Source organism: Centrocercus urophasianus, unplaced genomic scaffold, assembly GCF_019232065.1.
Source record: "Centrocercus urophasianus isolate 14NV4802_14NV808 unplaced genomic scaffold, USGS_Curo_1.0 seq_15, whole genome shotgun sequence".
Taxonomy (NCBI): Eukaryota; Metazoa; Chordata; class Aves; order Galliformes; family Phasianidae; genus Centrocercus; species Centrocercus urophasianus.
In genome coordinates, this window is record NW_024884697.1 from 33,716,147 (window position 1) to 33,734,301 (window position 18,155).

Below are 18,155 nucleotides of genomic sequence, written 5' to 3' on the forward strand. Positions count from 1 at the left end.
TATTTCATTTTTAGTTTTCAATCCGTTGTGGCATAGCTTCAGCAGGACCATAGCAGGCTCTTGCCTCCACAAGCCACAGTAACGTGCCTGATTTATTTAAGCATACCTCTAAGTATTGGAATTTAGTGGGCTGAGGAGGGAATCGAGCCCAAATCTCCCCTTCTAGCTCCTTGACTAGAAACCAGAAGTGGTGGTCGTCTTACAAGGATGTTACAGGTTTAAATCTGAAGGATCATCTGTCGGATTACATGGCAATATTCAAGGTGCACATAAAGTGGAAAAAGCCACCTCTGCACCTTAGTGTTTCCTCTAGGCAAGCCCACACATTTCACTACCATGTGCGCTGGCTGGTTTGAATCCATTTTTGAGGCTCTCAGTCCTCTCCGTGTTTTCCTTTACCACCAGTGACCAAGTGGCTTGACGTATTGCAGTGCCTCGTGTTTAGATGCCTGAATCCTCTGCTGGATCTTGCTCAGGACTTGTCTGAGCATCATGTCTGCCTTTATGAACCTTTCAACAGACATCTGTGAGAACCACTTTCAAGAAAAGACAGGAAGCGCAGCCAGAACCAGAAGCACTGTTAAGGATTTCTTTTACTTTTTTCATTAGAAAATTCTACTATGGCTGTTTCTTTGGTATCCAGGTTATCCAATAGATGGTGCATTTCAAATGTCTCTGGAGCAGTAGCAGAAGTAACGCTTTTTCCATCACTTACCACAGTCCTTGGTTGTGAAGATGTTGCAGCATCTGTTACAAGATGTGCAGAGTCAGCACTGGGCATTGCACTGGGACTATGGAAGCTCGGTAAGCTCCATCGCTGGAGGTTTCTCTCATGATCTGTTATGAGACTAGCTATGTTACTATTGTGGGTTTCGTGTTTGGGCTCCCTTATGCTAGGCAGTGACTGATGCATCTCAGTACCTGGGAAGTGTGTAGTCACTTCTGGGGGGAATAAAGAAAGGTCCGTAAGAGACGCATCTGCCTCAGTTAGGCTCCTTTGGAGCTTCTCTTCTGGTGTGACTTCGGCGCTCTCTGCTTGCAGAGTTGGCTTGCCCAGCACATCAGGTTCTTTCCTCTCAGCTTCAGAGATGATGACCTCAGGAGCCGGCTTGTTCGTCTCAGATGAGGTGTCACTGTCATTGAGCAGCGCCTCATTCTTGGAGGTTTCGCTTATAGGTCCTAGATCCCTGCTACTGTGAAGTCTGCTACTTCGGTCAGCTCCTTCGTGTTTCCTCTTGAAGCTGGAAGTAGAATGTCTCCCCCTAGTGTGCATTTCCTGCAGCCGCCTGATGTGTCCCTTTTCATCTGCGGGGAAGAACACCGAATTCTCACTCGTCTGCCTGTTGTAGCGCCTGTGAGTGGGGGAGGAAGGGTGCTCGTGGACGCTGAGAAATCTCTTAACTCTCCTCAGCACTGAATGTTGTCTGTGGTGTTTCTCCTCTTCCCAGGGCCACTCTTCCCCATAGAGGAATTCTGTATCAGCCAGCCTGCCAAATAAAGTAGGTAAGTAGGTGTTACACGTAGCAAGTGTGCAGTCTGCATGCACATATATCCTACTATCTTGTCAGGAAGGCAGAAATGTTAGGAATCAAAAGCCCTTACGTGTCCCTCAGAAGGGCATGTCCCAGCAGGCTTGAGCTTAGGGTGAGGGTAGGGGGGGGAGAAGGAAAGCCTGCTCAGTGCTGTCCATCTAGAGAGACCTTCAGGCAAAAAAGAAAAAAGAAAAAACAGGAAAAAAAAAAGCTACTCCTGGAAGCAGAGTGAAACGGTTTCTAAATAAATAAATAAATGAATAATGCTAGACTCAGGTGGTCAGACCTCATTTAATTCCAAGGCATGATAGGGTATCTGAAAGTCTCACCTCTAGCTGGTGCTCTTCCCCTTCCCAGCCTTATGGTTAATGAGAACAGCTATTGTTTTGCTTGCCATGCCATGCATTACACACTATAGTCTGGGTTCATCTCAGAAGACAAGTCAAACAAGGCCATTCAGTTTTCCTAAGGGCAAGGACTACAAAAGGATGTGGGCCAAACCCGAGGCAAGGAGAGCAGGGAGGCAACACTGATACAGAAGGACAGAGGGCATCTCACTATGCATTTATGAGGCTGTTGGCTTCTTATTAAAAATTGTTCTCAGACTTAATGATATTTATTCTTTTTTTTTCCCCCGTGGTAATTAGAGTAAAATAAATTATAGTCTATGGATTTATCTTCTCTCTTGAATAATGTATAGGTTTTTTTTTTTTTTTTTTTTTTTTTTTTCCAGAATGAAAGAATTTCTGAAAAAGGTGGCATATGAGAAAAGGAACCAATACAAAGCACTGTTCCTTGCAGTAGAAGGCAAACAGAGCAAATAGGAGAAATAAAAATGAGAAAACATCAATTTGGTTTTCCAAGACCAAATGAATTAAAAAAAAAAAAAAAAAAAAAAAAAAAAACCCCACATTTTTTGCTTTGGTAAGGCTGGAATTTTTTTATTTATTTATTTTTTTTTTTCTGAAAAAATTGAGAACTTGTTGAAATAAATTATGAAGTTACAGGAAAGACTTCTATGCTGCTTTTGTAAACATACTCAGGTAAAAATGTTGACTTGCTCTGGCCTTTGCTGAGGCAGGATGATATTTACACACACTGACTGGTTTTATGCTAGGGTATGTCACAAGTGCTTAAACTCAACACCTGCTAAACTGACAGGCCCATCACTGCAGTCTAATACAGATTGCAACAACTCTGGGTGGTCCTGTAACTCTCAGTATTTCTTTACAACAAGGGTTATTTTGTATAACTCCTCTTCTTTACCCTTTCACAAATCCTGACCATTCCAGCTTCCTTGCCTGGATCATTACTCAATTAAAGGCCATACCACATTTCAGATCACTCCCTGTTCATATTCTCAAAAAGCTGGACTAATTTCAGCCATCATCTGCTACTCAAACGAACAAAGGAATAGCTGTTTGGTGGTGTATGGAGAAGCCATAGTAAGTGGAAAATTATTAAGAAGTCTGTCACTGTCTTCAGGTGCTGTCCAATAGTCAGAGAACATCTCTGAGCACTCCCCCCAGGCATTCTCTTGTTATTAATTAGACAACATGTGCTGTGGAAGCGCAATCTCTATGAGCACAGGGATTGCTGAAGACATCCTCCCGTCAACACCAGCCTGTCTACCCCCTCCCAGCAACACCCTTTCCACTCTTGACATTTCCCACTCACAGTATCATCCTATCTGTGAGCCCCATGCCTCTTTACCATGTTCCCCCAATGGAAACTGTCTTAACTATGTGTTACAAAATGCAGTTCTTGAGGCAGCTGTCTGGATGAGTGCTAATGAGCAGGACTGGCCACTGGAGACCAGTGAAGGTCCTGCAGCAGTCACTGGTACAGCCCACACCCCTCAGCTGCAGAGGTGGGGGCTGCAGCTGTGGCAATCTTGGTGGTGGCAGTAGGGACTGTTGTGCCACTCACCCCATTTCAATTGTTGATCCGAGGAATGAAGGAATGCAGTAATCAGCAGCTGCTTTTGTGTAGGGCGGCCGGGCGGAAGAATCGTTCCAGTAAATGTCTCTCTCCATTCTTGGTAAGTTCATGTGCATCTCATCCACCGCCAGAAGTGAGACCTTAGATTTTTTGAATAAATCATGTCACATTCAATTTATTACAGCATACAAAATAACCTGCTTTGTACTACTCAGCTCAATGGTTTTTTAGAGACACTTTAAACTAAACCGTCTGCTCTGGTCATTGTGAAGAAACTCAGTATTACTAAAATCCAGTCTTGATACCTTCATACACCTGTGAAAGTCTGAATTTTAATGCAACTTGAGTCTTGTGCTGTGAAGATGTTTCTTTGGGTCTGAAGTCCTTACTTCACCAACGGTGCGGTTAAAAGGACTTGTGATCCCAGTGTGCAGTGGGTAGTCTGTGTAATGTGTTTTGTTCCCCTGAATGTTCCACTGCCTGAGAAGATTTCTTCCACATTTTAACCCTTTCAGAATCAAATGTGACCGTCCCAGTTTAGGGCCTTGCGAGAGGTCTCATCAAAAGGGCTCTGCAACACCCTTGCAGCAGCCTGAGGTAGCATTAAGCCAGAGACCGAAGGCTCTGCTTTGGGATCTTCTCTGAGATATTATACAAGGAAGATTAATATACAACATTGCAATCATTAGACATTCAGATTAGCAAAGCTTGTTTTCATCTAAATGGGAGTGGATGGCTTTTGGATTTGGCAGGATTGACCCACATTACTTGCTTTTCCCGGCATAAGGTGAGCTTAGACTTGGAGGTCAGCTGTTTGCATGTTAGTCAGGAAAAAAAGCGATGCCAAATACCCAAACCAGGATGCATTAGCTTATGAAAATACAATCTGGGGATCATAGCTACAGGCACTGCTTCAGGGAAAGAGTTTGTTTTAATGACACTCATTGCCCTTAATTTGTACCTCGACGTAAGAAAGCGGATTAAATTTAATGATGATCTATGATACCGCAAAGCTGGAAGTAGAAATAACAACAGCAACCTGTAAATTTCGATCGATGCACCAATTAGTTTCAAAATCATCATCATCTTCTCCGAATGGATTAATAAGTTGTTCCGCGACCTGAGAGGGTGATGAGACAGTGAATAGAGGTTAACATGCAATGTCAGGACTGCTGCCTCAGAGCAAATATGATCTGATTTTTCTCTCTCTCCCTGCCTGTCACTTGCAATCATAACATGAGCTTCAGTGTGATGTTTGTGCCAGTCGAGCAGAGGAATATCTTGCTTTCTCTATGCATGCAGACCATGGTGTCTCATTGGTGCTGTCAGTCATGATTGTTGGTCCTGCTTTACAGGAACTGAGAAATGTCAGGGCCGCTGTGATTGTCACATGAGATAATCATTACCTTCCCTCACTGCTTCTCAAGCTGACTTACATTAGTGATTTAGCAATGGAAGGCTCTTGCATTATGGTCTATGATACTCCACTGGCCCACTCAGTGTTTCTAGGCAACATAGCTGAGGTCTTCTGGAAGGAACACAGCCCATCCCCTGAGTCCTGGACACCAGCCCCTGGCTGCTGCCGATTGACCTGAGGTCATGCTAACTGTATCCCTCTCAAGGTCTGAGAAAAGCAGCCTACCCAAAGGCTTGGCTCCAGTGAAAGTCATTTGGCATGGTAGCCAAAGCCAAGAGACAGCGTCTGAGTTTGTTCTTTAATTCAGCCTGGAGTTTCTGTTTCTGTAAATGAAGTGAGTAAAGCTGCAGGGGTAGAGACTATTTTGTGGAGGACGTGACTGCTCAGGGAGCTCAGGCAGGTCCATGGTGAGGTGCCTCAGGTGAAGGAAACCTCTTGGGCTGCCCTTGCCTCACTTACTCCCCACCTGCTAAGGCCTTAATAAGTGGAAAAATAATTGGAGGCTGCTCCAGGCCTCATGATCACCAAAAATCGTTATGGGGATGAAATCACTGCTGCTGAGGATGAAGAAAAATCTGAAATAGGAGAACTGGAAAAAAACAGCAGTGGGACATTCAGACTGCTTATTTCTCAGCTTCTTGGTGAACTAATGTTAAATATTCTCCCCTCCTCCACATTTTCCCTCTTTTTGTTTGTTTAAGCTAGTGATGCCATTGCTGATCCTGGAGGTGGCCAGGGCCATGCAGGGTGAGTGGAGAGACCCCACGCTCATCATGGTGTTGGGCAAAATGATCGCTATGGGCTGCTATGATCTAAATAACTTTTAATAGTAAGGCTGTCACTCCCTGGCTATTTATTTGCATGTGCCTCATGTTTAAGGACTGCTCAACTGCACTGTTACCTAACCGCTTGCTGACTCTCCTTTGCTAGTGGTGGAAGATGACAAATGAAATGCTGAGAAGACAAACTATAAGAACAAAAAAGGAGGCAGGAGGAGTGAGAAGCAGAAGGGGAACACCTCTGCTCACATTTGTGTGTGTGCCCTGGGGCATTACATTTCGGGTACAGCTATGTGGCTGCTGGAATCAGACGATGGCAGAATGCAAATGGCATTGTGGGTCTCCAGGGAAGGCACCAGATTAGCTCAGTGTTAACCTAGGAATTACTGCCCAAAAATCCACTGCAAAACCTCTCCCATGAGCTAAAAAAAACAGTGAGCAGGGTTAGGACAGAGGACATTTCCTGGCCACTAGCTTCTATTGTCTGGAGAGGAATGCAATGCTAGACAGCTAAGCCCTGTATTTGGATGGTCTGTCTATTGCAGCAATGAAATAGGGATTTAGCAGAGTCTCACGTGTTGGGAAACTTTGCCCCTGTATTGCAGGTATAACAAATCAGGCTTGAGGCCAAGGAATGAGCTCAGTTTTGCTATCATCTCTGAGGAATTGCCAAGTTACTGGAAGTCAATAGTGCTGGCCCTGTATGCACATTGGCAGCCAAAACCCAACGCGCTCAGCAGGAAACAGCTTTAACCTTCAGAACAGAAAGATATGCACTCTGTGGCAGTCTGAGGGAACACTGCTGATTTTGTCTGGTTTTTAGAAGCTGCTTTTCCTCCTCCTCATTCTCTTATGCAGAAGATTTCTCAGTTATAATGATATTCCATATCTATTGCCGGGAGTTGGCTGGAAGCCTGTAACTGGAGAAGATGGATATTGATGGAGAGGAAAGCATCCCCCATGGCTTCCTGACACATTGGGCAGAGTGGTCAGGAGGATAAGCTTCCAGTTTTGTAACCCACCAGGACAACCCTGAAAGGTAGTGCCTAGAGACAAAGCCTCATATCTATAATTTCAAAGAAAATCAGTGCTGAAACTCAATTAAAAAAGATAGGAATTTAAGGCCTGCAGGTATCTCACTTGCTATTAAACATAAAACATCATTAAGCAGGTGGCAAAACCAGATGGAAATCAAAGAAGAACCAATCCTAACTCTTTCTCATGTGCAAAGTTTTCCACATCCATGGATACTGCACTCCTCCTGCAGCAGAATCCTCTCCCTTCTTCCTTCTCCAGGCTGGCCTCTATACTGCAGCCTCTTTTCCCCCCAAAAAAATTTCCTGCCATACAGGACTAAAAGAGCTTACCCCGCAGGCCTCTGAAGAGTGGGCAGCTTTGCAATCCCTCCCCAAACCTTTGCAGTTCAACAGGTTGATATGCTGCATATTTTTACCCTACCATTTTGAGATGGCTGTGGGAAAAAAAACTCTAAAAATGGGGGCATTCAAGGAAAGAGGGCCAATTTTGTACTATTTATATCCTAAGAAAAGTGAACTTAAAATTTCCAGCTATGATTAATAATCCCAAGAGAAAACCTTTAAGTACGTGGGCCCTAATGTACAAATTTGCTTTTTACTTAAAACTTCTCTCAGTTAATCTATCTTGATCCTCACAGCAAAGAAGAGAGCCAGTGTGAGGTGTATGACTTAATTACTTATCTATCAGATCAACAGCAACATATTAACTAACCAGGCATCAATGGGCTGAGGGGTAGCATCCAAGGCCTTCCATAATTTTTCTTCTTAATGAATGCTTTTATGCAGTGAGACTGTAAGCAATAACAGCTATCACTGTTTGAGAGCCTTATGAAACAGGAGACCTTAAATTGTCTGAATCATATTAGTTAGTAGCAGACACTAAAGGCAGGCTGTGATCATAAGACGAAATTGTGATTTAGTTCCTTTCAGCCCATGCCAGGTCTGCAAAAGTATTTGCCCACCATATAGCCCAGTGGGAAAAATATTTAAAACATTTTTCATCTGTTACTTCATAGTCCACATCCAGGGACCAGATTTTGCTTTCTTAGGGAGTTGTTGCTGTGCTGCTCCAAATGAAATTGTATCTTTCAGGTTCCTGAAAACTCCTTATGGTAAGATCTTTTCGAGTGGAATTAACAATGTACTGGATAATTTTTCTTTATAACTACAGGACACTTTGGGCTGAATTTAGCTTTGCTGTAACTCCCCAAAACATTGGTGATTTTAGTGGGCCACAAATCTGACACTTCAGCAGCTCATGTAGGGAAGGTTCCCCCATTGCCTTCCCAGAATGCCAGCTTACCTTGAGCCATCCTGCATAGAAGAAGAACTGTAACAGCGTGAAGATTGGAACATAAAGATCTAAGTCATGTCCCTGATACCCCTGGTCAGTATCCAAAAACTGGCGGCCTATCAGGCAGGCAAAGAAAAAGGTATACACTGCAAGAGTAACAACCTGTGAAGAGAAAAACTAAATTGGAAATGTAATAATACAGTCTTATGCATAAGGCATCACAAATCCAAAGGCCTCCGACTGTCTTTTGTAATATTATTTACAAAACTGGAACAAAGTGTTACAAATAAAGAGGATGCAAGAGTAATCACTGCCAGGAGGTAGATCCAGGAAACAAAAACATCTTGGAGCTTCCTTGCTCTCCCAGATTATGAAAGGATTTCAAAACATCTCCACATTAAACATTAATTTTAACATTAAATATTTAGCCAGATGCTGATACTCGACAAGCCTCAGACATCTTGGAGATGCCAGTCCAGACTATGGATGTTTGGCACAACTGGCCCCTTTTACGGAAAAAGTGTTTCAAAGAAAACGGGTGAAAGAAACAATTCAGTACCTGTGTATAGACCAGAGGAATTCCAACCCAATCATAGCCAAACAAAAGGCTACACCAAGATCTGAACTTATTCATTTCCTGAAAAAAAAAAAAAGAGAGAAAAAGAAGAAACATATCCCAACAAACTAAAATGGCGTTAATCCTGAATGACAAACATTTAGTTATGGTCTATTTTTATACATGCAAAAGGGAGATAAGATGGTGTCGTATAAATTCACAGAATAATAATACTCAGCTGCTCATTGTAATGTTTGAATATTCACTTAATTTATGGAGTTGGAATGCTTAATATAATATCTATTTCTTCACAAATGATCTTTTGTTTCTGTCTTATATACAGCTTAGTGATATATGAGAGAATGCATTTTATTACATAAATAATGTCGGGCCACTTAACAAAATATTTAGGGAGTCTGTTTTCCCTGAAATTGACACTAAAATCTTTGAATTACCAAATAACAATCAGATTTTTTTTTTCTACAGTAATGGGCCAAGTATGAATTTACAGTGAGGCTTTTACTTACCAAACTGTTGTTTCAAGTAATTCTTTCTTAGTCATATAAACACAATCCCAGTGAACTTCTACAGTGTGTGTCTGAGTATACACTGGCACACCAGAAAAGTGTTATAGATTTTCTCTAAGATCTTTCAGATGACACTGGAGAGCTGAGTGCTCTAAATCAAGTTATGTAGGTGAAAAGCTACTGCATAGCAATTTAACACTGGTTTGCTGGAGGTTTACTTTTTCAACTTACATTCATTAGTGTCTGTAGATCCACACTGTCTCTAATTCTTCCCTCATTTCGTGCCTTCGATGCTAAATTTCCAAACCAGACAAACGGAACCCAATATTTCAGATGGGGAGACTTAAGGTCATCAAATATTTTTCTTTCATGTCTTGTCATAAAACCTGTTTATAAAACAACAACAAAAAACAAAACTGTGTTGACAGTGCAGCTTGTTATATACAATTATGTTTATTTGCATAGAACCATGCAAAACACTAATTATGATTCTAACTAGTAGCCTCCTTTTTTATTTATTTTCTCAGGTTGCATCTTGTTTGAAGCAATTGTTTTTGCTCTAACTACCTGAAAAGCAATCCCTATCCATCAATATATGTGACAATTTGCTATGCTTCAGCTCTCCTTTGTGACTGCTGAAATACTGTAGATACGTATAGCACTAAGCCTTGCACAGATTCACCAGATTACTCTCTAGTTTCATGTTCTACTTTTAGAAAAATAAGAAACTGGGTAACATCAGTCAATAAGGTATCACTTTTCGGCAATAATGGCTTTTAGCAGGATGTCATCATCTGTTCCGAGGGCAGTCGGATGACCTGGTTCTAATAATTTTTTGGTAAACCTGCAAGGTAGTGAGCAAGAAATGGAGCACACAAGCACACGTATGAAACAGCGCTCAGCTGAGAGCGTGCTTTCTGCCAACGAAATGCTTCTCTGCCAGATTTTGTATTTTCTTTGGGGCTATGCAGGGACACGAGGGGAAGGAAATGGAGTCACGCAGAGAAGCGCTACTGCTAGCGGTGCGCTGGGCCAGGCCCGGCTGTGGGCCTGCAGATTGAAGCTGTGTTCTGGCTGGCAGCCTGCCTGGCCGGGCGCTGGGAGGGCACCGTGCTTCCCGCCAAGGCAGCATGGCCTTGTGAAGCCCCGCTTCCCTCTGTTGTAAGGCACTCCAAGGGCAGCCAGGGCTATGTTTGACAAAATCGCCACTGCCTGGGATTGGCACGGGAGCAGCCCGCTTTTTGGAGCAACGCCTCAACCCCTTGGGCTTCGTGGATTGAAAAGCTTTGCTCTGCTCTGCTCTCCTCCCTTCACCCACACCTCTAAGAAATACAACGGAAATTTCACAAAGGGAATTTTACGTTTTCTTTTGCCTAGATCTCAGATATTCTGGGATTCGAGCAATCTTTAAGTCTGGGAAACCTAAGTTTTTGCTCAGATGGATGCAAGACTTCTTTTGTTGTGTTGATATTAACTCTGAAACAGTACAAAGTTAATAACAAAGTAGCTGCAAAATAAGGGACTTCTCCAGCTAATTATAAGTTTGAACAATAGTTTGAGTGCTGAAGATTCGATTTTGAATTAAGAATAGACACTAATTTTTCTAGACTCCAGCTATTAACTAGGAATTGGCCTGCTCTTAATAATGTTGCTAATTATACACCAAGCTATGAAAAATAAATGTATACAAACTCACACAGTTGTTTTTCTTGCACAAATATATGAATAAGGCAAGAACAGGTTTGTTAAACAAGGCAACCCTGATGAGATTGATGCTGCTGTTGTGTATTTGGAACCGCACAACACAGGAGGTATGAAATACTTTAAGTACTGAGATGGAGTACAAGGGTAGGACATGCTGCTGTTGAGCTAGAAGACAAGCAGTTCAGCAGTAAGACATGGTACTTTTGCAGAATCCTGGAACATAAAAGCAGGATAAGATATAGCTTTTAAAGGTCCCTTCACAGTTTGCATCCAGTTCTTATAACGAGTTGCACAGAAAAAATTGGGCAATCAGTTTATTGTGCTAGTTATGACTGCTCTGACTCCTGAGTGCCACTCTTTTAGGCTATCTTTGATTTTCATCTGACCAGCTTACTTACTGCAAGATAGGAGAAGAATGTTTTTATCATACTGGAATTGACAGACAGAATACAAAAAAACTGACAGTCTGGAGCATGAAATTCCCTGGAGAGGCTCTGGGAAGTCATTATTGAGGACACAGCCTGAGGGGGACATGAAGAATAGCAAAGCTCCAGGGATCAGTTCAGCTTTCCACTTAAATTGGGTATTTTTGTTCAGAAAACCAAGACAAAGCACCACTGTTTTCACAATAGCATTCAAATTGCCATTATTATTAAAGTCAAGGCATTCACGTTTACACTAATTAAACATTGTCTTTGATGGACATATATAATAGCTAGTAGAAAATATTAAACATTAGGAAATATTAAACATTTCTTGATTGCTGCTATTGCTGACAAAAGTTACTGCAGTAAAACCAATATGCAGTACAGAAGCACTTGTAACTGCTTGGATAAGGAAACATTTTCTATTCCATAAATTACAGGAGATTGTATTAAAGCTCATTTATTAAAATTAAATGGTTTCTAACTACGTTCATTAAATGTTTATTTAAAAGCATTCGAAGAATTAATTGAGAAATTCTGAACAAAACTGTTGGTTTTCACAAGAACTGGAAGATGGGGGCAGCTCCAGAAAACTGGAAATATTTGCAAATATTGTGCCAGGGTATTGAGATCTCAAGATGCATCTTGAGAAAGATGATCTAAGGAATGACAGGAATTAAATGCTTGGGAAAAAGAAAGTATTAAAATCTTGACAGTACAACCAGCAAAGAATGAAGAGACAGTAATGTGAACAGTGCCAACCAAAGTAATCTTATGGAAAAATTATTAATGAGAACATAACCCTGTCTGGAAAAATACACTTGTGCTCTCCCTGAAGTGCTTTATGGAATGTTTGGGTCTCCCATCAAAATGGCATGGACTGAGGCAAGACTGTTTCAAGATACCCATGTAAATAACTATAACATCCTGTGGTTAGAGGAAGAAAGATCTGATTGGCGATCATCTCCCACATCTCCCCAGAGTGTGCTAACAAAGGTTAAGCAGATACAAGTCCTACTTTCTGTTTCTCTGTCACGTGAGAAGGACTAATTAGATGCTTCATTCCAGCGGTAGGTCTGGGTCTGTGAATTTCAACCAGCAGTAGGCGTTCATGTCCCTGGGCTGATAACTCATGTTTCTCTTTGTGACTCCCTACTGCTTGTCTTGGGCTGCTCTCTGGCCAGCTGTTGTCTCATTACTCACATTTTCCAAGATTCATACTCTTGATCATCCAACTTTGCTCTCTCAACTTGCATCTAACAGGATTTGTAAACTCATGACTGTTAGGCACTGATGGTCGTGGCACATGTGTCACAGTACTCAACATCTCAACGTCATATACATCAATCTACTGCCTACAGTTCCATAACAAATGTTAAAAAATGAAAAAGAGTTTAGAAAAGAGTTATGAGGAAGATCAAGATATGAAGACCATACCTTATCAGGGAGAGACTAAAGAAGACCAATCTTGTAAGTTTTCTCAAGCCCCTATACACTCTGCTAATAAGTAATTATTGATAGGAAACATTGATTTTATCTAATTAAAAAAAGAACAACCAAACCCATTTAAAAATCCAGTGACTTAGAAGATGACTGTATGCAAGTTCAGACTTGGAATGAAAGTCCACTTTTCAACAGTGAGTTCACAATTGTGAATGTCAGATCTGTTTATTCTCCATTGTACTCAGCTGAATTTTAAATCAGGGCTGCTCGGATTCCTAGAAGGTATTATAGTTCAGTCAGAAATTGCAATTTGAAAAGGAGATGGTGAATAAGCTTTTATGCCATGTGTTGTGGATGAGTCAGACTAGATTATCATAATACTGCTCCCAGATTTAAAACTACAAATTTAAGCAGTTCATTTGCTGAGAAGGGAAACATGTAGCAGTACTTATAGCACGGTGGTTCTCAGTTTGAGAACAAAATGCAAAATCGGCACAAGTTGTTTCAGTGATGATTGCTCTGCAAGTATCAGATTCTGCCACTCACATTCATACTAAATGTTGCAGCCTGTTATATAATGCTGTGGGGAATTAGGGAGGGGATAATTACAGAGTACTATCTTAATCACTCAGTGTTAGTAGTAGCAATATCTACTCTCAAGTGCTCAATACCACATCAACAAAAATTCTGCAGCACAGTATGTATAAGAGCCTACACAATCTGTACTGAAATCCACCAAGATGCCTATACTGTCAATATTTAGTGATGCTGTTTATACTAGAATGTTTTCCAACGTACAGGGGGAAAAAAAAAAAAAAAGAAAAAAAAAGAAAAAAAAGAAAAAAAGAACTCTTGTTTTCCAGTCTACAATTTTGTCTCTTTTGGAACAGATTGTCTTTAGCAATAGGGAGGCAGAGCTGGATTAGCCTGTTGGAAATGTGGTAATTTTCCAGTGTGTGCTAGAAGCAGATTGCTGGGGAGAGTGACAGAAGCTTCCTTGACCTCTTGCAGGCTCAGGTAAACAATTTTGTTGGAAAGCAAAAGGAATAGAACTTCAACTGAATTTTGAAAATGGGATGAAAACACAAATGATTTCTTATGGTAAGATGCATGCATTCTGCATTCTGCATTCTGCATTCTGCATTCTGCGTTCTGCATTTTGACTGGATTTCTTTTTTTCAACACCCAAAGCTTCTTGCGTATATTTGAATTTGTATTTGTATATATGCACTGCATAATTTAACTTGCTACAACTTTGCTTACTAATCTGTGCCAAAGGAATAATTTTAAGAAATGCAAGATTTTCAGTAAAAATATGACTTCTGCTATTTGGATGAGATCACCAAATCTCTGTAGAGAGAAAATAAAGCCTCGTTCAATACGTGTATGAAGCAAACACCTTCCTACCCCGTGCCCCTACCCGTGTGGGGAAGTAAGAAATTCTCAGAGAAGGACGCAGCAGTACCTGCACCCACCACATGGTCCATGGTGGGAAACCTCTTGTACACAGCTGTGCTCACAGAGCGAAAGATCAGCAGAGAAGTTAAATTCACATAACGCATTAGAGTCCTCCTGATCAAGCGGCCATATTCATCTCTTCCCTGGACACAGCTAGAGATCAAGAACATCAGTCGGTCTGGCCATGGCAAATTCACAAACTGGTTCCACCAGCGATTCACCACCAGCGTGACATAGAAACCTGTGTGTGAGAAGGAAAAATGTTCAGTGCCTTTCAGTGCTTCAGTTTAGCTTACTTTGATTTAGATTGTAGAGTGTCATTCACATCACTAAGCTGCTCCTTGTACCAGAATAAATGTAGTATGTCAAGTCAAAAACAGTATGCAATCAAAACTTATTATTTAGTAGACACTGCAACTTTATGACCTGTTACAGCTGAGTATCTCATACAGTGTTAACACAAACTTCCAGATTTTCTCTTTTGTAGTAAATGTTGAATGTTTTTAGTGCTTTGAAAGGTCAGGCACCATGTATCAATGTTAGTGGGCGCTGTATATGTTTATACATATATATATGTATGAAAATACTTTCTGTTGGGATATTAAGAACTGAGCATAAATGTTGATGTGACAAAAGCAACTTGACTTTAAGGAGACCTTCTTTAAACTCCCTCATCTCTTCAATGCTTCCATGCACCGGCATTAACAAGATGCCTGAACAGAGACAGTGTTGGAGAGTAATTTCACATGTAACTAGTACTTACCAAGCACAAAAGTTACTGGGATTTGTTCAGCGTATTTGTCACAGTAAATTGATAATTTTTCAAAGAACCGCTTTTGGCTTCCTGTAAGAAAAAATCTGCAGCAAAAATAAAATGTATATGTCCTTTTGTAGTATTCTGGCTCTTGCTAGAGTGCAAATACATACAAGAGAGCAAGCTTGGCTAACGTCTCCAGGCAGATTCTTAAAGTGCTGAACACTTGTAGCAAGTAATAAAGAAACTGGAGAAGACGATAGTATTCTCTTGCCTTTGTAGTTTCCTAATTCAACTAGCACTACTAATTAAAATCAGTGCACATTGAGAACTAGCAAGCTATCCCATCGAGGCCAATGATGACAGTAAGAGGTGAGTCAGCAAGCAGAGCTTGCTCTCCTGTTTTCCGGAGAGCTGCTCGAAAAAAATGCTCAGGGCTGCTTGAATTGCAAAAGGTTACCAATCTCTACTGGCTGTTATTTGAAAATGCCACATAGTTGCAGCAGTTTTTGCTCTTACTCCCACAAAATTTTGCTTATCCACCAAAGAAAAATGCAACAGTGCCTATCTTATAGTGGGGAAAAGATTCACCACATAGTAGAAAATGAGTGGAGCCCAGCAGCTTTTCCCATGGCGCGAGTTATCTAATGAAATACAAAAACATGAGCCATTATTTTATTTGAATATATGAGTATTACAGCCACTCTTTGATTTCACGTGGCAAATATTTAGTGGATTTTCTTATGGTTTTGTAGTAAAGTCTAAAGTGCATATGAAATGCTTTCCATTCCATATTTACTATGGTTTTTAATTGCTTAACTTTTGGGTGAAACTAGTTAATTTAATAAATTTCCGACTTCAGTGGTGTTCTTTTAATGTATTAATACTGTAGTTTTCTTTCTGAATGCACAGGGATAGACCACTGAATGTGTTGCCAAATTGTTGATTAAATATAGACAAACAGATGCTAATTTTCTTTGCTATCCATAAAAAGAAAACGTTGCAATCTAATTACACATCAAGGTAAGAGCTGAATCATGATTTTGATACTAATGTTAGTGCACTTCATCAATTAAAGGCTCACTGCACTAAATGATGCATTGCTGCTGCTTATCTCACACCTCAGTAGAATAAGGAGATGTTCCTCTGGTGCTGTTCTGCATACAGGCAATAACCACAGCCGTGTTCCATGCAGTCTTGCAAAATTAGGTCCTTAAAATAAAGGTTGGCAATCTCTTCTAGCTTGAAGGAAAACCTCACAGTTCCTGAGAAAAGACTAAATATAACCTCTGCCTCAAATTAATCCTTTCTGTGTCGTCAGTGAAATTATCTCCGAGTAGCTGTCAAAATACAGCAAGCAGAATGAAAGGCCTATTCTCATCACTCAGAGAAGAGAGGCACATTGTCAGAACAATAATGGCCAGGTAGAAATTGTGAGCTAGCTGTGGGCATTTGTTTGTCATAACTAATTCAGGCTATCTTATTTGGCTTAACTTCAGAAGAACTGTTCAACACAGGCAAAGGACTGAGCTCATTCAAATCAAATCATAGTCATAGAATCACCGCACTACCAAGGTTGGAAAAGACCTCCATGATCATCCAGTCTAACCATCCACCTATCACCGGTATTTCCCCACTAAACCATGTTCCTCATTACGACATCTAAACGTTTCAAATATGATAGACTGTATCTTATTTACACTCCACATGCTTCCTATGGAACTTTAAAGTAAATGTGGAAATGAGAGGACATTAGAAATGTCCAAAGAAAAGCCAACTTTGTAGTACCCCCCGCCCCAAACTCACTTATCAGCCTAATGCTATGAAGTGTGAAACTTCAGTACAACATTTAATGAGATGTGAATTGTAAAGAGTGTACCTGTATAATACACTTATCGCTGTGTAAAGGGTAGCAAAAACAATAAATTCTCTGTACAGCAATTTGTAGATGCTGCCTTTCCACTTTAGGAGTAATCTGTGAAATCCAAAGAAAGTGGCATTTGCTACTTTGCTGGAATAAGTGACTGTCATCGTCTTGGCAGGCTGAGCCTAGAAACAGTAGAAGAGAAGCAGGAAACCAACAACATTTTAGACAGCATATCCTAACCTGAATGCAGCCATGTATAGATAGATAGATACACAGATACACACACACATACAGACATACAATGCTAGATGTATACAGATATACATGCTGTTTTTCTATATATGAAAAGAGAGAGAAGTGTGGAGGTGTTGTGGTTTTGTGCCTCGCTGAGACCTGCAGGTCGATGGATGCAGCTTTGCACTTGGGGATGGCCCCAGCCACCAGCCAAAGGCACGGCCAGTGCCGAACCTTGGGTGGCAGCAGCAGTGCCGGAAGGGATGCATCACACCCCCAAAGCTTTTGTGTACTCCCAGTTTGCTCCAGTCTGGTGCAAGAAAAGAAAAGAAAGCAAATTCGCTTGAAAAATTTCCAGTGCTCCAGCAATAGAAGCAAAGCTAAAATTCCTAAATACCCCTTCCTCCCCAGCCAGTATTTTTAGCTGGCTTTGGTAATTATGGTCATCGAGAAGCAAAAGAGATCTGGAGGCAGCTTCTTTCATTAATAGTTACGACAGCAGCTGAGGGTGGCTGGGGAGCCCTGTTATTTGGCTCCTTGGCAGCCAGGCATGCTCATCACTTCGCTTCGGCATTGCATGACCATGCAAAGAGCCATGAGGTTGCTCAGGTCCACAGTGTGCAATGCAGCCTAATTAAAGCAATGCCAAAAAAGTACAGGTAAATAGTATGCTCTGGTGTTCATTCTTGCTTACTGAGCGTAGGGATGCCACAGCAGCTTTTATGTGCTTACAGAAAACTCTAAATATGGATGACAGCAGTTTTGTACAGCACTTTAGAAAGGGAGCAAACAAGACAAGCGCAAAGCCTCAAGGTAGTCATCATTGAGACACTAGCCTAAATGTGATTCTTGGCTGTATTTTCTTGGTGCCAGGGTAGGTCATTAACTCTCAGAACAAAATATGAACCCACGGTTAATTGATGGCTAGATAGTATTCAATGCAGTTTGGCTACATCTCCTATGCAGAGCGTAAAAACAGACCATTAAAATTCAGCTGTAAAAGTGCCACTTTTTCTTTTACTTATCAGGGAATCAGCAGAGAAAAGACACCATAAGCCTCCTATTACTGACAGACTGTCTGTTCCCATGTGCCGAATGTCTGCTTGAGTTTGCCAGCTTGGGCTCTGAGATTTTTGTTTTTTTCCGTGTTTTTTTTTTTTTTTTTTGCTTTTTTTTTTTTTTTTTTT

The 18,155-nt window shown here is 41.0% G+C and overlaps 1 protein-coding gene across 1 annotated transcript; it reads right to left on the minus strand.

The window, feature by feature from the left end:
• Window positions 1-580: 580 nt before the first annotated feature.
• On the minus strand, window positions 581-16,898 carry BEST3 (bestrophin 3). Its single transcript, XM_042816057.1, has 9 exons — window positions 16,747-16,898; window positions 14,877-14,971; window positions 14,121-14,354; window positions 9,315-9,469; window positions 8,560-8,637; window positions 8,010-8,162; window positions 4,513-4,593; window positions 3,462-3,613; window positions 581-1,487 (listed from the first exon to the last, which is right to left on the minus strand). The coding sequence occupies exons 1-9, from the start codon at window positions 16,896-16,898 to the stop codon at window positions 581-583; spliced, it is 2,007 nt and encodes a 668-aa protein (XP_042671991.1).
• Between the last annotated feature and the right edge of the window lie 1,257 nt (window positions 16,899-18,155).

Excerpts from the sequence above, each read along its gene's own strand:
- BEST3 (XM_042816057.1), bottom strand. The coding sequence starts at position 16,898 with ATGACAGTCACTTATTCCAGCAAAGTAGCAAATGCCACTTTCTTTGGA. Across the intron at positions 14,972-16,746 it reads GCGATAAGTGTATTATACAG|ATTTTTTCTTACAGGAAGCC; the intron begins GTACACTCTTTA and ends TTTTTGCTGCAG. Across the intron at positions 1,488-3,461 it reads GGATCAACAATTGAAATGGG|GCTGGCTGATACAGAATTCC; the intron begins GTGAGTGGCACA and ends TTTATTTGGCAG.